Raw genomic sequence first — 23,052 nt, 5'->3', positions numbered from 1 at the left:
TCTCAAGCCTCTTCACTAGTACATAGTGAAGAGAGCAGAAGGAAAGTTATGTCACAAATTCCTTCCATGGAATCGGCCTTGGCAGCAGTGAAGCCAAAATCTATTAGTGACAAGGAGAGGGAAATGAAAAGGGAAGACAAGAGGGATATGGTGTGTGACTATTGCAAGAAGCCAAAGCACACTAGAGACACCTACTAGAAGTTGCATCATCATCTTGTTCTAGCAAGATTCAAGAATAAGAAGGGGAATGTCAATGCAGCAGTTACTACTGATTGTGCATCCTCCTCTACAGCAAAACTCACATCCCTAGATGCATTAGTTGTAGTCAGAGCTGCCTTAACTCAGTTAGAGTGTGAAGTTGGAGCTTCAGGATCATCTCAGTCTTCAGCTGCAACATCTACTACTACTCCCACTTCGGCTTTTGCTCACTCAGGTACTCGAGCTACTGCATATCATGCTTCAGCCCTAAGTAACACTAGCCATTTTTGGATTGTTTTTTTTTTTTTTTTTTATCAGTGAATTGTCAGATTTATTAAATCAAAGCCAAAGATAGTACAATTTAGGGAGAGGCACAAGATGCTACATCCCCTTTAAGGAGGGGAGATGGAAGAAACCATCAACCCTTTAGTTAAAGAACAAAACAATGGAAAAAGAAAATTGCAGAGAAGCCAATACAATGAAACCCGAGTAGCCCCTTGTTTAGCAAGATAATCAGGCAAGGCATTAGCCGATCTACCCAACCACTAAACTCTAACTGTTGTGCTCCTCAATAGTCATTTGACCTTTTTTTCAGATATCCTTAAAGTTCCAAGTGACAGTACCTGGGTCAGCCAGCCATCCTACTACCACCTTGGAGTCTCCTTCAATTATTAAGTTTTGCACTCCAAGTTGATAAGCAATCTGTACCCCTTGTGCCGCAGCTAGGAGTTCAGCCCTCCTAGAATCTCCTATTCCCACTGGTCCCGAAAAAAAGGCAATGATGTTGCTGTTCTCATCTCTCAGTACACTATCAATCCCAGACGGTCCTGGGTTACCCTGACTACTTCTGTCAAAGTTCAGCTTAAAAAAACCCTCCATCGGCGGAGTCCAAGTTACTTGAACTCTAGGCTTCCTAGAGGAAGTGAGGGAAACTGCAGACCAATTCCTCATTAAATCCTCAAAGGAATAATCTTCAAAGAGATTTAAGGATTTCATCCACAAAATAGTCCTTGTAACAATACACTCTTTGACCTTAAGAATGCTTCTTTCCTTCTCCTGAAAAATTCTGGAATTTCTCTCTTCCCAAATAGTCCAAAGGAGAGCTGCTCTTATACACTTCAACATGATTCTCCCTCTTCTTGCAGTCCACACAAAGGTAGAAGGGGAAAACATCAAATTTACCTCAGCTGGCAAGTTCCACCTACACTCAAACAAATCAAATACCCAATTCCAAGTGGCTGCAGCAAAAGGACAAGAAATCAATAAGTGGTAACAGTCCTCATTCTGCGCTTTGCACAAAATACACCAGTTAGGGGATAAACACAAGAAAGGTCTTTTCTTCTGCAGGTTATTCATCTTATTGATTTTACCATAGTAAACTTCCCAACAAAACACAACTATTTTTGAAGGAACAGGCCTAGACCAAACTTCCTTAACTGGGAAAGCCCAGGAGAGGAACTGGAGCAAAGGGAATTAAGGAAAGAAGCACAAGTAAACGACCCTTTCGGAGTCAAAGTCCAAATCCTCCTATAAGAAATGAGTGGGTCCAGGCAAACAGAATTGAGTAGCAATAAGAGCTTAGAAACTGATAAGGATTCCTCATCCCTCAACCCTCTACGAAAGTCAAGGTCCCGATTTGTCGACAAAGGGGTATACGGGGACAAAAGAAAGGAAGACACATGTTCTTTTTTATAAAGGGAAATAGAGAAGAGAGAATGGAACAAATCCTTAAGGGGCAAATTTCCCACCCAAGTGTCTTCCCAAAAAAGAACCTGAGTCCCAGAGCAAGCATCATACCTTACAAAGCGTAGGAACTGTGGGAGGATGCCATGAATTACCTTCCAAGGTGTTGCAAGAGTTGCCCGTCTAGATACCCCTGTATCCCAACCATTTCCGGAAAAGCCATGGATACTTGCCACCACTTCATGCCATAACCTCTCCCTCTCTAAAGGCCATCTCCACAACCACTTACCTAGAAGAGCTACATTCTTAAAAGTAATATTCCCTAATCCTAATCCTCCTTCCTCCTTACTTCAACTAACTATCTCCCATCTAATCAAATGATCCTTCTTCTCTTCCCCTGACTCCCACAAGAAGTCCCTCATCATCTTCTCTATCCTCTTAGCTTCCCTAGTAGGAATCTTAAAGACATATAGAAAGTAAACCGACAAATTAGCAAGTGTAGATTTAATCAAAGTTACTCTACCCCCCACAAAGATATAATTGTTTTTCCAGCTTGCCAACTTCTTTCCAAACTTTTCCACAACAAGGATCCAAAAGTGGCTTTCCTTTGGGTTAGCTCCTAGGGGAAGACCTAGATGAGTTAAGAGCCAAGATGAGGTGGAGCACTCTGAGCAACCTGCAATAGCCTCTATTTCTTGAGCATTCATATTGATTCCCACCACACAACTTTTTTCAAAGTTGATTTTTAGATTTGAAGCCTTTTAAAAAAAAATTAATTAAGTTCTTAAGGTTCCCAACCTTCCTCAAGTCACTTCCTTCACAAAAGATTATAGTATCATCTGCAAATTGAAGGTGAGTCACAGGCACACTATTTCTTCCTATTCTCCAACCACTCACTACCTCCTCCCTATCTGCTTTTGAAATCAATCTACTTAACATATCAGCAACAAGAGTGAATAAAAAGGGGGAGAGTGGATCACCTTGCCTTAGGCCTTTACAAGTTGGAAAGAAGTCCTTAACTACTACATTCACAAGGATAGAATAATGGCAAGAAGCGAGACAATCCTTAATCCACTTGCACCATCTTTCCCCAAACCCACACTTTCTTAACACCTCTAAGAGGAAGCTTCGGTCCACCAAATCGTAGGCTTTTTCAAGATCCAATTTGCAGACAAAACCTTTTTTACCTAATCTCTTCATCTCCTCCACACATTCATTAGCTATCAAAATCTAATATACTATTTGTCTGCCTTGTACAAAAGCACCTTGAGCTTGACTAATCAAAGAGGGGAGTACCACTTTGATCCTCAAGGATAAGACCTTAGCCAAAATTTTGTAAACACTCACCAAGCTAATTGGCTTGAAGTCCTTAGGATGCTTAGCGACAGCCTTCTTGGGAGCCAGTTTCTATTGCAAATGATCCTTCTTCTCGGGTAGAGACAGTTTCTATTGCAAATGGCTCCCTTGTACCTATTTCAGGCAAGAGAGATATCAGAGTGTCTGATACCATCTCATTATCCTCTGTCTTACATGTCCCTAAACTTGGCACAAATCTGATTTCAGTTAGTAGCATTACTAGGAATCAAAATTACTCAGTAACCTTTTTTCCTGATCATTGTGTCTTTCAGGATTTGGTGACAAGGAGGGTGATTGGAACTGGTTGTGAGACGAATGGAATTTACTTGCTTGAGCATCCACCTGGAAGGAGTAAAGATGTTGGGAGGTCTTATGTGTCTCAATCTGTAAGTCAAATTATGCTTTGGCATAATCGATTGGGTCATTTATCTTTTGGGTCATTGAAGAGTCTTTTTTCTACTTTGTTTGAGTTTGTCCAAGTGTCTAGCCTATGTGAGAGTTGTGAACTTGCAAAGCATTGTAGATCAACCTATTCTTTGAGTAATAAAAGAAGCATTGTTCCTTTTGAAATTGTGCATACCGATGTTTGGGGACCTTATCACATTAATGCAATGGGTGGTTGCAGATTTCCTTCTATTTGTTGATGACTATTCTCGGTTTTCTTGGGTTTATCTTATGCGGTCTCATATCTACTCGAATATGGAATTATCCATTAGAGCACCTGTCATCGTACACCCCAGCAAAATGGAGTAGCTGAGAGAAAGAATAGACACATTCTTGAAGTTGCTAGGAGCATCATGCTAACTTCTAATGCTCCCATTCGGTTTTGGGAGGAAGCCATCCACACAGCTGTCTACCTTATCAACAGAGTTCCTTCACAAGTTTTAGACATGAAAGCATCTTTTAACCTTTTATACCCTGATAAAGACTAGTTCACTATTCCCCTTAAGACCTTTGGGTGCACTTGCTTTGTTGTTATAATCCAGTCTCTGGGATATGTTTGTGTCTATGGATGTTACATTCTTTGAGGATGCCCCTTATTACTCTAAGACTTCACCCCAAGGGGAGAGTGGTGAGCAGGGTGTTTTTGCTCAAGAAGTTCCATTGCCTATTCTTGTCAATGAAGGGGAGTGTAGTGAGGGGGGATATTAAAAGTGTAAGGAGTTGAGAGTGTTTCACAGACGATGGTGGAAGCAGGTTGGTTCCAGTAATGAACAGTCCGGGCCACCTCCAATCTCCACTACAACACCATATTCAGGTATTTCACCCTCTGTTCCTACTACTTTTGTAGATGATATGCCTACTACCATCACTGAACCTCAACCTCCTACAAATGATCTTGACTTTCCTATTGCAATACGCAAAGGAAAGCGTCGCTGCACCTCATCTACTGCCCATTGCATCTCTCAATTTCTTTCTTATGACCATATTTCACCATCATATAAGTCCTTTTTGGTATCCATTGCTTCTTCTGTACCTATCCCCAAAACTATACAGGATGCCTTAATAGTACCTAAGTGGAAGGAAGCAATGAAGGTCGAGATGGATGTACTTGTCAAAAATGATACTTGGGAGATAGTCAATCAACAAAAAGAGAAGAAACCGGTTGGATGCAGGTGGATATTTACAGTGAAGTACAATGCAGATGGGTCAATTGAAAGATACAAAGCTCAATTGGTTGCGAAGGGATACACTCAGACTTATGGTATTGATTATGTAGAAACCTTTGCACCAGTCGCCAAAATGAATACAATTAGAGTGTTGTTGTCTCTTGCTGCAAACTTCTCTTGGTTATTCTTCTAGATGGATGTTAAAAACTCTTTCCTTAATGGTGATCTACAGGAAGAAGTGTATATGGAGTTGCCCTCAGGGTTCTATAATAAAGACAGTGGAAAAGTCTGCCGATTGAAGAAGGCCTTATATGGTTTGAAACAATCTCCAAGGGCATGGTTTGACAGGTTTAGACATGCCTTGGAAAAATTTGGGTATGCACAGGCTCAATCTGATCACTCTCTTTTTCAAGAAAGTAGGTTCAGCTTTAACTCTCTTGGCCATATATGTGGATGATATTGTGGTCACAGGTAGTGATAGTGATGAAATAAATTCTCTCAAGAAGCTTCTTAGTAAGGAGTTTGAGGTAAAAGATCTAGGGGATTTGAGATATTTTCTGGGAATTGAAGTAGCTAGATCCAAGCATAGTATCTTCATATCCCAAAGGAAATATGCCCTTGATCTCTTAGAAGAAATTGGAAAATTGGGAAGTAAGCCAGCAAATACACCAATTGAGCCAAATCATAAGATAAATGTAGAAGTGGGTGAATTACTTGAAGATAAACCCATGTACCAACAGCTGGTTGGAAAGCTTCTCTACCTCTGACTAACACGCCCAAATATTTCTTATGCTATTAGTGTTGTCAATCAGTATATGTAGTCTCCCAGAACATCCCATCTTCTTGCAGTTGAGAGGATACTTGCCTACTTAAAAAGGTGTCCAGGCAGAGGTATACTCTTCAAGAATAATGGTCATATGAAGATAGAGGTGTACACTGATGCAAACTGGGCTGGATGTGTGGATGATAGGAGATCTACCTCAGGGTACTGTGCTCTTGTTGGGGGCAACCTTGTCTCTTGGAAGAGTAAGAAACAAACAGTTGTTGCCCGTTCCAGTGCTGAAGCAGAATACAGATCTATGGGCTAATGGGGTGGCTGAAGTGTTGTGGTATCACTACTTGAGGAGTTGGAGGTTGAATATGAAAAGCCTTTAATGTTGTATTGTGATAATTGGGCTGCTATCAATACTGCTCATAATCTGATACATGATAGAACCAAGCATATTGAGGTGGATTGACATTTTATCAGGGAAAGAGTTGCTTCTAAAGAAGTGTGCCTTCCTTATATTGCCTCCGATATGCAGCTGGCCGATCTCTTCACCAAAGCAGTTACAAGAGTCAAATTAGAGACAGATTTATGCAAGTTGGGAATGACTAATATCTATTCCCAACTTGATGAGGAGTGTGGAGAAATAGACTAGTTTTAGTGAAGTCCCTGCCATTATCAGTTGTTTTTTCCTTTTATTTAATTATTATTTTGGGCCTATTATTATTTCTGTTTATTAGTTTTCTAGGCCTTACTGGGCCTATTATTATTTCTATCATTATTGACTAAGGAGTGAGTTGGGCAGCAGGGGCATAAGTGTCTTTATGTTCTTGGTTTTAATAAGAGTATATAAAAAAAAGTTCTGCGCCCTTTCTTCTCATTCTTCTTCTCTTCTCTTCTTCTTCTTCTGTTATTTCTTTGTTTTCCTACTGAAGTTTTATCAGGTTTCTGATCAACTGAGATCAGCATACGCCATCTGTAAGGACCTCCAGACTGACTTATTTAAAGCAAGCATATACCAGAGCTACATTTCTTGTATACAAGTGAGCTGAACAATGAAAAAAAAAAAGTAAAACAATGTCTAATATGGACAGTTTCAACATTGAATTGTATATCCTCAGGCACAAACTGCAATTAAATCCTTTCCCTTACAGTTTTATATCTTTCAATTTGCACCAGATTTACTATTTATCTCATATACGAATAGATAGCTCATCATTTTCTTGTTTTTCCTCTTTTATATATTCTCATTATTTAGGTTTTTATATATGATCTCATTTACAAATAGACAAACCTTATTACACAATTTAATTCTCTTATTCCTATTGATCTCAATTGTCTATAGCTGTATAGTTAATCTTTTTTAACAGCATAAGTATCTCTTAAATTAATATGCTCATATTAGCTGTAAAAAAATGTTTAAAAGAAAGCAGAAGCTGTCATTTTATGATATATTGTTTTTGGTCAAAGAACAGGAGTGTCTGTGAAAGTGTAGAGTCCACTCCTGCAGGCCTTCTCTAGCTTAATCTACAGCCTGCAGTCTGACCTACAAGTGTCTGTGTAGCCCATTCCTAGATCCCAACTTAGAGGAAACTAAAGGACAATATTGCAAGGAATATTCCCCAATATTTTAGTATATACTTCCCCTGTTTTGCTAGGGTTTTACACCTAATGGGGAACCCAACCAACCACTGTATAAAGACAAGCAGTCCCTTCTTTCCAAGTTAACAAAAGAATCGAAATTTTATCACTGAAACTTCATTGTTGTTTGAAAAGTCATACTCTCTTCCCAGTGTTTTTTCGGTTGGTTAAAGTAACAAAATCAATTGTGTTGTATATGGGAAGGATGTAAATGACAGGATCTAAGAACTTCAATTTGACAGAAAATGTGACTCTTATAGAGCACAGTGGCAGGGGAGGATTTATGTAGCCAACAACCTCAAATAGTTGGGATTAATGTTGAAGTGATAAGAAATGATCTAAGAACCTAGAATTTTACAAAAAAAAGCCATGGCTCTTAATAGAGCAAGTGTCCAAATAACTGGGATGGGATTAAGGCTGAGTTGAACATGTAAAGAGGTTTTGCACAAGTATATAATATTAGGATTGCAAAGAGCTGTCACTAAAAAAACTTCTAACACCCTCAGCTAAACCATCAACCACTAAATTGAGTTCCCTAGGAATCCAACATTAGTGCCTTGGGAAGGATATCAAATTATTTTTTATATCATTGGGAAGGATATCAGGTTAGGTCTGTATACAGCAAACAGCTCCTCGGTCTTAACTCAATTAGCCAGTTTGATGGCAATATTACCAACGATTACCCTTAGACCCATTTCTTTATTATTAAAAAATGATATTGTTCCTCTCTTGCCAAATACACCATAAGATGGTTACCTTTGCACACCTCCATAGAATCCATCCTCTCTTTGTTGATGGAGTAAAGGAGGCAACAAACAGTTGATTCAGATCAGCTGGCAGCCTCCACCCGCATCCAAACAACAAGAAAAAATTGTCCCAGGTAGCAGACAATCCTGGAGGAGATTAGTGCAAATAATTTTCACCATTAGCTTTGCACATTGGGCAAATACAAGGAGACAGATACCAGGAAGATCTTTTCCATTGCAAATTTTCCGAAGTGTTAATTTTGTTGTGATAGACCTCCCAACAGAAAGCTCGAACTCTAGGTGGTACTGGTCCTCTCAACTGGGCAGCAAGGATTTGGTTAGATTTTAGTTCGATTAATGATGATATTTTTTCTAGTAAGCTTGCCAGGTCCCAGCAACTAATTTCTAGTTGTGGAAAGTTAACAATTGACCCTTCTATACTTCAAAATAAAAGGCTTTAAACCTAATTAAATGACACAACCACCTAACCGCACAATGATGCACTAATTAGGCTGTTACATCATTTAAAATGCAAGAAGGAAGCAGCAAAAAAATCAACAACAAAGTACATACTGCACGGCAAGTTTTGAGAGGCTCTATTTCTATGATTTACTATTAAAAAGTAAATTTTCTAGTGTTAATCAATCAACCAAATTTTCATAGAAACAGAAAAAATGGAACAAATTTAACTAAACTGCCAACTGGACCTAGAGATTGTTTTATCATGATTCAAGAGTCCCCCCCCCCTTTTGAAAGTGCCAACTGGATCTAGAGATTGTTTTGGAGGTTTGGCTGTATTGGGCAGATTAGTCATCCTCTGTTCAGTTTCTCATTGTACAAGGGCTTTATTGTATTTCGGCCTTTCGAAGAGTCCCCATTCCTTGGGCTTCAACATTTCCATTCCAACATGCAAAAGCATAAACACTATCAATACTTCAGCAATGATAGTGTATTCTCTAAAAAATGTATATAAAGATTACAGCATAAAATATGGATGTTGCATTGATCATTTTAACTCACATAAAGACAGTAGTTTCGAACTCTCTACTCTGCTACCTTGGATTAGTACATCAAATAGAGGGTGGTTATCAGCTTACATACCAAAGTTATAACAGCATATATTCCAAATGCTCCCCAAAATCTTGCTTCATCATATAGCAACTGCAATGTTCACAGGTCATTGTCAAAAATTATTAGAGTCATTGTGAAGTGACAGATGATGTTATCCAGTTAATGGCCAGATAATGTTCAAATGTACCATAGTTCTTCAGTCAAAATTTTAGGTAGAAATATAGGTAAATAGGTGAGCCAAATAGCAAAAAAAATACTCAAATTTTGAACCATAATGCCAATTTTTGTTAATCTGAAAATGCTCAAATATATTTCATGATCAATATATCAGTGGAGGAATATATTTCATGATCAATATATAAGAGACTCCATTGAAATCAATAGGAAGCAACCCCTTTAACGGACAAAGAATAAGCCCTAAGATGTGTCAGACTCAGAACCAATCACAAACTCATCCCACGTTTCTGCAGGATGTACATGACCAAATGAGAGGTACTTCCAGCTACTGAAATAACAATTAATTTTCAGTTTCCTATATTTCCTTTTCAATACTTTAATTTCCATTTAGGCTTTCCTTATTCAGCTCTGCTCACATTGAACCATACTTCATGTTTGCTGGAGAACAGCAGCAGAAGAGGAAGAAGAAGAGAAGAGAAGAGGTTTGAGAATGGGCGGCAATAGTGTTTCAGCTGGCCCTAGAAGCTAATATATATTTACAATAAGAGATTACATAAAGGGACTAGATTGCCCCTGATTAGTGATGGGACACCTAAACATAATAAAGAAAAATAAAACAGGTTTAGGCCCAATAACTAAATGCCCATAATAGACTAAGGAACTTAAACATAAAAGTTAAACTAAGCCCACCAACACTTAACTACTCGAACCAACACTCCCCCTCAAGCTAAGCATGGATGCCAGTCATGTTTAGCTTGCCAAGTAAGTCTAAGAACTTCACTGAAGATAGTCCTTTTGTCAAAACATCTGCAACCTGCATCTCAGAAGGAGTATAAAGAATGCAAAGTTCACCCGAGACAATCCTCTCTCTAACAAAGTGTCAGTCAATCTCAATATGCTTAGTCCTATCATGTTGCACTGGGTTATTTGCAATGTTGATAGCAGCCTTGTTGTTACAATACAGCTTGAGATGACACTCAACCTTTATCTCGAGCTCACCAAGGAGGATCCTAAGCCACAACAGTTCAGCAACACCATGAGCCATAGCCTGATATTCAGCTTTTGCACTTGATCTAGCAACCACATTCTGCTTTTTACTTCACCAAGTAACTAAATTCCCTCCAACAAATGTGCAATATCTAGAAGTAGACTTCCTATCTCCAACAGAACCTACATCAGTATACACCTCAATTTCAATTTTATTGTGCTTTTTGAACAAAATTCCTTTTCCCAGGCATGTCTTCAAATACCTGAGGATCCTTTCCATTGCTTTCATATGAGGAATCTTTGGAGAGTGCATGAATTGGCTGACAAGATGCACCGCATAAGCAATATCAGGTCGAGTAAGAGATAGATATATCAATTTTACTACCAGCTTTTGGTATCTTTCTTTATCAGGGTAGTCCTCTCCAACCGATTCCTGTAGATAATGATTATGCTCTATTGGAGTATTTGTCGGTCTACTCCCCACCATACCTGTCTCCTCTAGAAGATTAAGGACGTACTTCCTTTGACATATATAAATGCCCTCTTGTGACCTTGCAACCTCAATTCCAAGGAAGTATCTCAGATGGCCTAAATCTTTGATCTCAAATTTAAATGCCAGGAACTCCTTAAATCTTTTTTATCTCTTCTGGATCATTTCCTGTAATCACCATATCATCCACATAGACAACAATTGTTGTAACTCTGCTATCCTGTTTCTTTATTAACAAGGTATGATCTACACCACTCTGTGAGTATCCCACTTTCTTCATGGCCCCACAGAGCCTTTCAAACCAAGCTCAAGGGGATTACTTAAGACCATATAATGCTTTCCTTAGTCTACATACTTTCCCATCAAAATCATAACCAGGTGGAGGATTCATGAATACCTCCTCATTAGATCACCATTCAGGAAAGCGTTATTCATGTCCAACTGATGTAGCTCCTATGAGAAATTTGCGGCTAATGACAATAGAACCCAGATTGTGTTAAGCTTTGCAACTGGAGCAAAATTTTCCTTGTAGTCAATCCCTTCCTTCTGAGTAAACCCCTTCGCCACTAGCTTGGCCTTATATCTTTCAATGGACCCATCCTCATGCTTCACAATGAACACCCACTTACATCCCACAGTGCTCTTCCCTTCTAGTAGATCCACTAATTCCCAAGTCCTGGCCTTCATTAAGGCTTTCATTTCTTCATTCATAGCCTCTCTCCATCTTGGGTCAGACATGTCAACTCGGATCAAAATAGAGGAGAAAGAGTTGAGAGTGAAAAGGGTGTGTTCTGTCTTGAACATCACGCCCATAAATGTTTAACTTATATATGAGATAATACAATGATATGGAAATGACAGTTATGTCCTTGTCTTACAAGAAATAATAAAACAAAAGATAGTGTACATAAGTTACAACATAAAAGGGTGGTCCCAAGGGCCAAAAAAGAAAAAAGATGTAAGAGACATAGATCAGTCTCTACAAGACACTGCCTCTGAGTACCTAGCGGTAACAGGTTTAGTAGGAGTCCCACTGGATTCACCTGGGTAGTCAAGAGCAATAACAGGTTCAATGGGAGTCTCACTAGATTCACCTGGACTGCTAAAACTGGGAAGATCAGGAGGAGAAGATGGAAGGCCCGAGGCTGAAAGAAGCACAGAAAAGGAGGGAGAAGAAGAATCCTCTTCCATCCCACTAGTCCCCCCCCTGAAGAGGATTCCCGGAAGACTGAAAATAGGACTGAGACTCGAAAAACTCCACATCCTTAGTGACGTTTTTTCTTGGTAACTAGATCATAGCACTTATAACCTTTTTGTATGGGAGAGTACCCTAGAAAGGCCACTTTAGTAGTCCTAGGATCCAACTTAGTCTTCTTAGGATCCTTGACATGAATGAAACACACAGCCAAAGACTCTAGGAGGAAGAGGAAAATCTGGAAGGTTAAGACAAAGGACAGAGAAAGGAGTTCTCATACCCAACACCCTAGATGACATCCGATTTATCAGATACGATGCTGTAAGGACTACTTGAGACCAATAGTGCTTGGGAACCTTGTGCTGACATAGTAAGGCTCAAGTTGTCTCCAATAAATGTTTGTTTTTGCGCTCAGCAACCCCATTCTGTTGAGGGGTACTAGCACAAGATGACTGATGTAGCATGCATCCATCCTCCATGAACATATTCAAGGAGCTTTCAAAATATTTAACGGCATTATCTGAACGAAATTGCTTAATTTTCTTGCCAAACTGAATTTCAATCATTTTACAAAATGCCATGATTATCCGTGGCACTTCATCACGCCCTTTTAACAAGTAGATCCATGTGCATCATGAATAGTGATCAATAAAACTGATATAGTAACGAAAGCCATCTATAGAAATAAGAGGTGAAGGGCCCCAAACATCAGAATGAACCAAATCAAAAGAAGCTTGAATTTCATTACTAGAAATTGGATAAAGAGTTCTACATTGTTTTGACAACTGACACACTTCGCAAACCAAACTCTAACTCGAAATACACTTGAACAACTCAGGAAACAATCCTAGCATTAAAGAAAAAGGTAAATGACCTAGTCTAGCATGCCACAAATGTAACCTAGCTACTGACTCCTCATTATCCCGACCACTGACAATAGATGATTGTAAGGCTGAACTAATGTCTGCTTCAAAATAATAGAGACCTCCAGACTCATGACCTCTCCCAATCGTTCTCTTCGTTAATCTGTCATGAAAGACACAATGAGTAAGAAAGAATGTTATGCCACAATTTAAATTCTTGACAAGCTTAGAAACATATAAGAGGTTAGAAGCAAGATTGGCAACATGTAGAACAAATTTAAGAGATAGATCCTTGCTTAGGTCAACCTCCCCTTTCCCATAGATGGTGGAGAGGGAACCATCAGCAACTCTCATCTTATCTTGGCCAGACATCAAATGATAAGAAAAAAATAAAGAAGACATGTGTGTCATGTGGTCAGTAGCACCAGAATCAATAATCCAAGAATTAGACCCTAAGGACTAGTTACACTGTAAGCAAAGACAATACCTGATCTAGCAAGAGAGGTGAAAGCAAGGGAATTGTTCCTTAGAGGAGCCATGGCCAGCTAAGGATTTCTACCTCATCAGTAGTGAAATCAAAGGACCCGAGTGTGCGGGAATTAGTAGTCTGTCCCATAAGAGGAGGTGCAACTATAGATGTGTTCTTTGGGCTCTCACCATTGTTGCTTATGACGTTCCCACTTGTTGTTTGACTCCTCTGAGGCTTATTGTCTTTCCTTAATGCAACTGGTTTCAGATGAGGATAAAGAATCCAGCAAGTCTCTTTCAAATGTCTGTCACCTCCACAATGAGAGCACTTGAGATGCCTCTTGTCTGAATGCTTGCCCCCTTTTGGGTTGAAGAAATCAAGGCTGAATGCTCAACAGGCTGTACTTGGGTGTCAACTTGCATCTCTTTCCTTCTAACCTCTTCATTCCTTACAAGATAGTAAACATGATGTAAATCTGGAATTTCATCCCTTCCCAAAACTTGGGATCTTATGCTCTCATACATCAGGTCTAGGCCAGCCAAGAACTTAAAAGCTCTGCCTTCTTCAATTTGTTTATCATGCCTCTCCTTATCTCTTGTGTTTTCCCAATCAAGTACAAGATGATGGTCAAGTTCTTCCCATAGTCCTTCTAGAGTTGCAAAGTAAGTTGCAACAGACATATCTCATTGTCTCAATGCAACAATATCTTGGGTTAGCCTATAAATTCTTGCATTGTTCTTTCTCTATCCATAGGTTTTAGACACCTTCTCCCAAATCTTAGAGGTATTAGGGAAGTGCTGAACAGTCCTAGCCACTCTTGAAGTCATTGAGGCAAGCAGCCAGGACATAACATTAGCAGTTTCCTTACACCGGATTGAGTAATCAGCATCATCCTCTTTAGGTTCTTTCTTCTGTCCATCTAAATAGCCCATAAGTTCCCGGGAAGTAATGAAAAGCTTGGCTGAAACAGACCATTCTCTGAAGTTGTATTCATCTAACAACACGTTGGTGATCTGCAAGCTATGCAGATTTGGGTTTTCCAGGTTTGAAGACCTCCCACCAGTCCTATTGTCCTTAGAAGACATTTCACCTGATATTGAAGACATATTCTTCCTCTTACAGTAACTACAGCTGAAATCTCAACACAAGGAACTAGATTTCAGACTTACCGGAGCTGTTACAAGGCTGAAAACACCCTCTGTAACTGTACTGAAGCACTTCTGGGCTGAAAACAACATCACTTCCGGCTGAGAAGATTCTGGACTGAGAACACCACCACCTCTGTAAACTGTACTAAAGCACTTCTGGGCCGAAAACAACATTTCTGGCTGAGAGCAGATTCTGGACTGAAAACAACACCACTTCTGGAGGTCAAACCTGGACTGTGACCACCCCTACGGTTCATTCAATCTCCCAGACACCAACTAGGATTGTCTACTCAGTCCTTCTACCTAGATCTGTTCTACAGGGATCTCTCTAGTAACCGAATGGCTACTAGAGAGATCCCTGTAGGATTGTCTGGAGGTCGAACCCGGACTGTGACCACCCCTACGGTTCATTCAATCTCCCAGACACCAACTAGGATTGTCTACTCAGTCCTTCTACCTAGATCTGTTCTACAGGGATCTCTCTAGTAACCGAATGGCTACTAACTGCTGCAGAACAACTAGTAGGCCATAAGCTTTTGGGAAAAAACTCCCCTTGGGCCCTACAGCCAAGAGAAACCCTAGATACAGACCTTGCTGTTGTCTACAGTCAATCCTAGGGTTTCTACACAGTGGCAGAGATAAGAGGAAAAAAAAAGAAACTGAGAAGAGGAGAGAGAAGAAGGAAGCTAGCTGTAACCAGTCAGGCCAAATGGAGCTCTGATACCATGTTTGCTGGAGAACAGCAGCAGAAGAGGAAGAAGAAGAGAAGAGAAGAGAAGAGGTTTGAGAATGGGCGGCAATAGTGTCTCAGCCAACCCTAGAAGCTAATATATATATTTAGAATAAGAGATTACATAAAGGGACTAGAATGCCCCTGATTAGTGATGGGACACCTAGACATAATAAAGAAAAATAAAACAGGTTTAGGCCCAATAACTAAAGGTCCATAATAGACTAAGGAACTTAAACATAAAAGTTAAACTAAGCCCACCAACACTTAACCACTCGAACCAACACTTCAGACAAAACCAATGAGAAAACAATTAGCTCAAGGCAACTATTTCTGCATACTGTGCACATGTTTTCATTCTACAATTATAACTTCTATCCTTAGTTGTTCTGTAAGATTCTCATATGGTAGAAATGAGGTCAACTTATTCTGTAGAAATAGCATATCACATGCTTTGGAGCTTTTCTCGAATGCCATATGCAAGTGAAACAACAAATCTACCAATCTATCAGGTGCATACATAAAAAAAAGGTCGTATATTAGAACATAACCTTATGGCCAAAAGGAAGGTAATTGTGTCAAAATTAAGTCAAATTCAATTAAGCAATTATTAGGTATCAAAATTGAGATCAATTGCAAAACAAGACATGGTACAAACTTTGAATAAGTGTAATGGTAACCTAAGAAGAAAACACATACCTCCTTTGATGTTTTGAGAGCTGAAGTATCTTGAGAGAGGGGAAAGCATTTCCATAAAATTCTTGGGATCAACAAACCAACAAGTGAGCAGGGGACAAACATCAAGAAAGCCAAATATGGGTGAGCAAACCTGCACTTAGTCAAGATAGTTCTACGCATAAAGATATGCATATAAAAAAAGAACAATAATCTAGTAAAACTAAGATCTGTGTCTTTTCAATTAAACATTCTGAATCAGAGTTTGGTTATGTGCCCTATGGAATACCAACCTCAAACTCCTGGCATGTCGTCTACTATCATCAAGGTCACAAGAGACCTCAAAGACAATGTTTCTAGATATGCCAAAACTAGGACACCTTCTTCCTTGGATTTTCTTATTTTTTGCATTTATCAATTATTTACATGTGCTCGTGTCATTGCTTCCCCAAGGACCCCTTGTGATTTTATTTTACAGTTTAACAGAAGTTGCAGGAAGACTTTAAACCAAGAGGACTTTCTGGGATTGGGAGTGAATTTTAAAGTCCAATTGTGACCTAATTTGAGCTTGTAGTGGTCCGGCTGGGGAGGCAGAGACTGTTGAAGCAGAAGGGTTTGAGATGCACTAGGGATCTTAACATTACATCAATAGTGGTGGAAGGAGATTCAAGCTTGGTGATCTGCTGGATGAACAATCAGAAAGATAGTCCCTGGAGACTGAATAGCTTCTTCATAAATGAGATTAAAGAAATCAATAGTGGTGGAAGGAGATTCAAGCTTGGTGATCCGCTGGATGAACAATCAGAAAGATAGTCCCTGGAGATAATGTTGTTAAAATCTTACAATTTAAGATACGATTTGAATCCTATGTCCGAATCCTTTTATACAAAAATTTTACGATTTGACGGTTTTTGCGATTCAAATCAATTCAATAAAGAATTAGTTCTCTACTTTGTCATTTTATTTTGTTAATATTTGTCAAAGGTGACTTGTTTTAAAGAACTAACTAGAAAATGACTTATTTACGTTATTTAAAACCATATATAGATAGACAGATAGATAGATAGATTGCCTTTTAGCATATCTATATTTTATTTTGTACAAGTTTTTAAAAAATAGAAATAATCTTACGGTTTACAATTCAATTTTGTCTACGATTACAATTTTTAGAACATTGCCTGAAGACCGAATAGAAATAATCTTGGGGTGGGAAGGGATGTTTTATACAGTGACATCTATTTCTTGATATGTGAACATCTATTTCTTGATATGATGGTAAAATCTCAGAATGACAAGCATGAGAACTCAAGCTCAAGTATGAGAGCAGCCACTTCATACTAAAATGCTAGAGGTCAGGTCTGTTACCACTCCACTCCCAAGACTATATGAAGCCTGGACCAGCACTAGGTAATGACCTTTTTGTCCCAAATATGATGGCCAGTGATCTTATAAAATCAATGCAACTGAAAATCCTCATTTGGAATAAACAAGAAAATTCATGGAGGACAATACCAAATCCTTCCCGGCACCAACAAAACAGCCATAAGTTATGCCAATTTGACATAACGGCTTGAGCCTGGCCCAAACCCAAGGTAAGATAGAGCCGTGCCTGGAACAAAATACAGGTCCAAAGTTGAATTAGGCTCTCTGGCTGACCTTGGCCTAGCCTGATAACTCAAGGCCCAATATGACTAATAGTGATTTGCATGTATTTCATATGTTGTGTATTGATCAGGAGATTATTATAAGCGGTATTGTACTAACTTTGTTCCGAGAGATAATGGGTTCAAGTCTCTTTGTCTACATATTTTCTTACATTCGCTAAAATATGCTAAACTCCAAATATATAAATATTTATTGCATATTAAGATTTTGGTACCATGAGAGTTCAGGCCAACCTAAGGCCCCAAGTATGATGTCAGACTGGGCTGTGGACTAGAACCTTGAGCTGAGTTCAGGCCATGGCCGGTCCAACCTCAGCCCAGTAAGGCCCAGCCTGATGCTCATCCCCACTAAGAAGGTTATTGATAAATGACAAGTGACTAGAGGGTTTTGCCTTCGAGTAGAACTAAATATAACTTGCTTGATTTGTGTTAACAGCAAGAATTTACCAAGTTCACATATTCCCACAACATCCACACAATGACCAAACATATGAATTATGACCAGTGTAATTCCCATCCACTAAGGTAGTACCATAACTGCATAGAGTAACTGCAATAATTCAAAATAACATGCAATTCAGGAAGTGGGAAAGTTACCAGCTCATTGCATAGCTAGAGAAAAGCAACCTCAAGATGGCAAAGATTACAGGAATAATAGCTGCCAAAACAATACCAATGAAGTGGAACAGCATTCCTGCAAAAAGCAGCAGATATAACAATAGGAAGCCATATGCTTATAGTAGCAAATAACAAAAATAAAATAACTAAAGAGAAAGAAGAAGAAAGAGTTTTGAGAGTAAGAGGAAGAAGAAGAAGATGAGAGAAAGGGAAAAGAAGCCAATTGTAATCTGGTCGCCTCTCCCATTAACTTTTATACTCAAGAACAAAAGATGTGCAATGTCAAATATGCCCTTAACAGGGCTGCTATTGTCAAAACACTAAAAAAACATAAAACAGCAACTTAAATCAGCACAAAACTAATGGGCCTTGGGCCCAATAACAGCAACTAAATAATAAGAGCCAATATGGTAAAAGTGGATGAAAGTATGCAACTCCACTCCCAAATTTTCTATTTTCTGAATAGAACTCCAACTGGATTTCAAAAACTCTATAGGTCTTAGACAAGGTAATCCTTTTTTACTTTACCTTTCATTTATGTGAGGAAGCATTTGCCAAACTTATTGCTAAAGTGGCTAAAAGAGGTTTTATTGAAGATTTTAGAGTTATTGCCTGTTTTTGACAGAGCTGAATTGCTAGAGCTTGCGGATTATACAATTTTCTTCTTGCAAGTGTCACAGAAGCACCTCTGGAACCTACATGGAATCTTGTGCCGGTTTGAAGTGGTCTCTATCTTGATAATAAATTTAAGAAAGAGTTACATAATTCCAGATGATCATGTTGAGGGAGTGGAAGAGCTGGCAGAAGTGGGGCATGGCATGGTATATTTACTAATCATATTACTTCAGTTTACTTCTTTGAGCTAAGTGCACATCAAGTTTGTTATTGGACCCGGTTGTGGAATGGTTTGAGAACAGTTTATCCTCTTGGAAATTGAAGTACCTCTTGAAAGGTGGGAAGGTAAGATTGGAAATTGAAGTACCTCTAGAATCTTTGCCTTCAAAAACCTTTTTTAACCCAATTAAAGGGAGGGGGGTTCTTTAGAGATGCACTAGGGTAGCCACTTGTTGGGTCCTTTGGAAAGAGAAAAACAATTCAATGAGAAAAGAAGATCCAAGGATGAGGTTATTGAGAATATAGAGTAGAGTGGTAAATAGGGAAAAGATGTTGGAAATTTTTTAGCCCTTTTCCAAAGATGACATTTTAAGGGGATGGCATTATGTAGCTCATTCTTCAATCTCTAGACATTAACTATCAAAGGAGTGGAAGCCATTAACTACAAGTGTATTTAAGCTTGATTTTGGCAGCTGCAGCATTGGTCACTCAAGAATTTAAACTTGCAGAATATAGAGGTTGAAGCAGAGATACACCCTAAGACAGGCTAAATTGCTGTCAGGAGAATTGAGAATCACATGGTCATGGAACACAGAGCATCAAATAGTGTTGTTGATGCACTTGCAAGACAACTGGTGAATAGGGGTAATTTGTATTAGGGGCGAAATTGTAATCTGGTATTATAATCCCAACCAGCAAATGATTTAGGTAGCAGTATTGCTAGCCTAATTAATCTGCAATGTATCTGTATATATCATTTTTTATCACTTCTAATAGAATACAAAGTTATCTTTCAAAAAGATAAAAGGTAACATTGATCAAAAGTAGAGCCAAGAGACAATAGCTTCTTGATCAAACTTCTGGGACTTCCCTTCAATCTCTGGAACGAACCAACTCTAAGGAAAACCGTCAGAGCTCTGGGTGGAGTTCTGTTGGAGGTTAACATGAGGAACCTGCGAGCTGTGGAACTAAAGGTTGTAGGGGTTAAACCAGAAAACCGGCCTCGTTCATTCGAAGTGCACTCAGAAGACGCATGGTACAGGGTCTGGTTGGCCTCATAAGCTAAGGCGTCACTCTGGGGAGACAAACAAAGGTCGGAAGTAGACCTGTTCATGGGCCGAGTGGCCCGACGGGCCGGTCCGGCCTGGCCCGACCCCCGGACGGGCTTGAACATGCTTATAGGCCCGCGGGCTTAAATTCGGGCCAAAAAGCCCAACCCACAATAAATTCGAGCCGGGCTCGGGTTTTGTCAAAATAGCCCGGCCCGAGCCCGGCCCGGCCCGACCTAATATTAAACTTAAAATTAGTTATGTGATTATGTTCATTTGAATAAATTTTTTGATTTAAGAATGTAAAATTGTGTTTTAAAATATAAAAGAAAGGGAAAAATACCATCTTGTAGGCCCATTGTTCATTTAAATAGAAAAAAAAATACTATCTGAATTTTTAATTCTAATTTGAATAGGGAAAATTGTTTTTTTTTCAATTAGGTCGGGCTTCGGGCTCGGGCTCGGGTTTTGGGCTTTTTACCAAGGCCGGGCTCGGGCCCAAGTTATAGGCCTGTTGGTCGAGTCGGGCTCGGGCTCGGGCCTAGTATATTTTCATTAGTGACAAGTGAAAGCCCGGCCCGGCCCATGAACAGGTCTAGTCGGAAGCAAAGAGGAGTTTGTAGGATGGCGTACACATGGCTCTCAAGGACTGGTGGGGAAACTTGTAGTGCGTGGGAGAGTGAAAGAGAAAGGGGAACAGTCACAGGGGTGCCCCAAGTTTCGAAGCCTTCCTATTAAGGCTATTAATTCAAATCTTTTTGAAGTAGGAATGAGTAATGAGGGTGGCCCTTCCTATGCTGACATGGCCAGAAGGGGAAAGATTCAGGCGGATATTATTAGAAAGGCATTGTCTGAACCGGTTATAAGGAAGACCGAACCGGCTAGAAATATGGGTGAGCCAACAGGGGAACCCGATGGTAATATTAGAGGCCCACATGACAACTTAAGTCATCACGTGGGGCGGGGAAAGGTTTGGACGACGATAGATGAGAATTCTCATCTATCGTCGTCCAAGTCTCGTTCGGCTGAATGTTTGGAGTTTCAGAGGACGAGAACGGCAGGGGGAAACTGACCTCTGAGCTGGGTAAGCCAGCCGGCTGGCGATGAGCATAAATGCCATGGTTTTGATCGCCCGAACCCGCACTACATGAGAAACAAAACAGAAGAGAGGGAAGAGGCAGACCAAGGGTGGATAAGCTACAGTTCAGAGAAAACTCGGAAGAGTGTGAGAGTTTAGGCAGATCGGAAGATGAAAAACCTTATGAAGATCAGAGCAAGGAGATTTTAAATCTGGAACACTTGTTCATTGGGGATACGGTGGAGGAACAAAAGGAGAAGGGGGAAGTGCGGGTGAATGAAGCAAATATTTGTAACAGATGAGATATTAGCCTAAAACCGGATGAGCCCCTCCCAAGTTCTGGTGCATTGCAAAAGGGTGAAAAGGAGATAGCTCATGCTTACTCAGAACTGAACAAGAGTACAACACAGAGAGGTAAGCAATTGGGCACAGGAAGAGGTCTTTGTGTAAATCAAGTGACAAGGAATAATTTCCCCCAAACCGAGGAGACAGAGTGCTTCAAGTTCTCAAAAAAGGAAGTGACAACCAATTATCCTCATTTGCGCACTCCTCACAACCCTCAATTGACCTCAGGTAAATCTTTCAACTCTATCAATTCAGTTTTTGCTACTGATGAGTGTTATGTGTCCCTTGTTTTAGATTCCCTTCTCAACCAAGAGTGGGAGGCCCATGGTCAGAAAGCCACAGTGAGACTACAGGGAGAGGAAGTGGTTGAGAAAACATGCAGAGAGACAAAGATTTGGGAAATCATTGAGAGACTAATGGATGAAGTGGAGAGAAAAAAAAAACTGCAAAGGGGGACTATAGAGGGAACAGAAAGGGCTGTTGGTTTAGTGGAGGTAATGAGAAGAGTGGAACAATAGAGAAAGAGGAAACTAATAGGGAAGAGTCAGTTGCAGAATTTGTGAAAAAGTTGGGGTGCAAACTAAAGAATCCGAATGACTTAAAAGCTTATATGCAAAAAAAAAAAAAAGAGGACAGTAAGATCAAGAAAAGAAAGTTGAGTGAAGTTGAGAGATTTAAAAGAGATATTGAGGGGGACAAGAAGTTTGAGGTGAGAGGGGATAGAAGGAAAGGGTTTAAATAGATTCTGGAGGAGTTAGGGTTGAGTTTAAGAAGTTAAAATGAAAATCCTGAGCTAGAATGTGAGGGGATTGGGCAGTATTAGGAAGAGAGCAACAATTAAAGAGGTGATTAAGAAGTTTAACCCGGATGTGGTAATGCTTCAGGAATCCAAAAGAATGGATTTTGATTGTAGATGGGCAAGGAGTGTGTGGAGATCTAGGGGGATAAAGTGGGCGGCTGCTCCTTTGTGGGGATCCTCAGGTGGGATTGTAACGTTGTGGAAAGAAGAAATACTAATCGGTGTGGAGGAGTTAATAGGAGACATTCTGTCTCCCTAAAGTTCAGACAGGTGGACAACGGGTATGAATGGGTACTAACAAATGTATATGGCCCCAATGACTATAGGCAGAGGGAGAAATTATGGGAAGAATTGAGTGATATTAGAGGCCCCTGGGAAGGACCTTGGTGTGTGGGAGGGGATTTTAATGTAATGCAATTTATAGAGGAAACTAACAACCCCAAACAGAGAGTGACAACAAGTATGAGGAAGTTCAACCAATTTGTGGATACATTTGAACTTAAAGAACTTCCACTCCTAAATAATAACTTCACATGGTCCAACCTTCAATCTAGGCCAATATGCTCTAAGTTGGACAAATTTTTTTTCTCAACAGATTGGGAAGAACATTGGGGTAATCTAACATCTAGGGCACTTCCAAGACTTACTTCAGACCATTGGCCTATAGTGATGAGTAAGGAGGAATTGAGAGGTGATGGACCTACCCCATTCAGGTTTGAAAATATGTGGTTGACTCATCCGGGTTTCATTGAGAAGATCAGAGAGTGGTGGGAGCAATCTAATCCGGTAGTAGAATGGGAGGGAATGAGGTTCCACAAGAAACTTAAATTCCTAAAATCACTGATAAAGGAGTGGAATAG

At 39.7% G+C, this 23,052-nt stretch overlaps 1 protein-coding gene across 3 annotated transcripts in view; it reads right to left on the bottom strand.

Moving 5' to 3' along the window:
* The window catches only part of LOC104592909 (Zn-dependent exopeptidases superfamily protein), a 65,968-nt gene that overhangs the window by 12,177 nt on the left and 30,739 nt on the right, over positions 1-23,052 (bottom strand). For all 3 annotated transcript variants that reach the window (XM_088901254.1, XM_088901253.1, XM_010252452.2), the window contains exons 11-13: positions 18,067-18,163; positions 15,830-15,959; positions 9,102-9,161 (exon numbers count right to left, since the gene is read on the bottom strand). In XM_088901254.1, coding sequence (XP_088757380.1) covers positions 9,102-9,161; positions 15,830-15,959; positions 18,067-18,163 — 287 coding nt within the window. The remainder of the gene's footprint in view (positions 1-9,101; positions 9,162-15,829; positions 15,960-18,066; positions 18,164-23,052) is intronic.

Source organism: Nelumbo nucifera, chromosome 3, assembly GCF_055504915.1.
Source record: "Nelumbo nucifera cultivar China Antique chromosome 3, China Antique-T2T, whole genome shotgun sequence".
In the NCBI taxonomy this organism is placed as follows: domain Eukaryota; kingdom Viridiplantae; phylum Streptophyta; class Magnoliopsida; order Proteales; family Nelumbonaceae; genus Nelumbo; species Nelumbo nucifera.
This window is presented reverse-complemented; position numbering and strand designations above follow the sequence as displayed.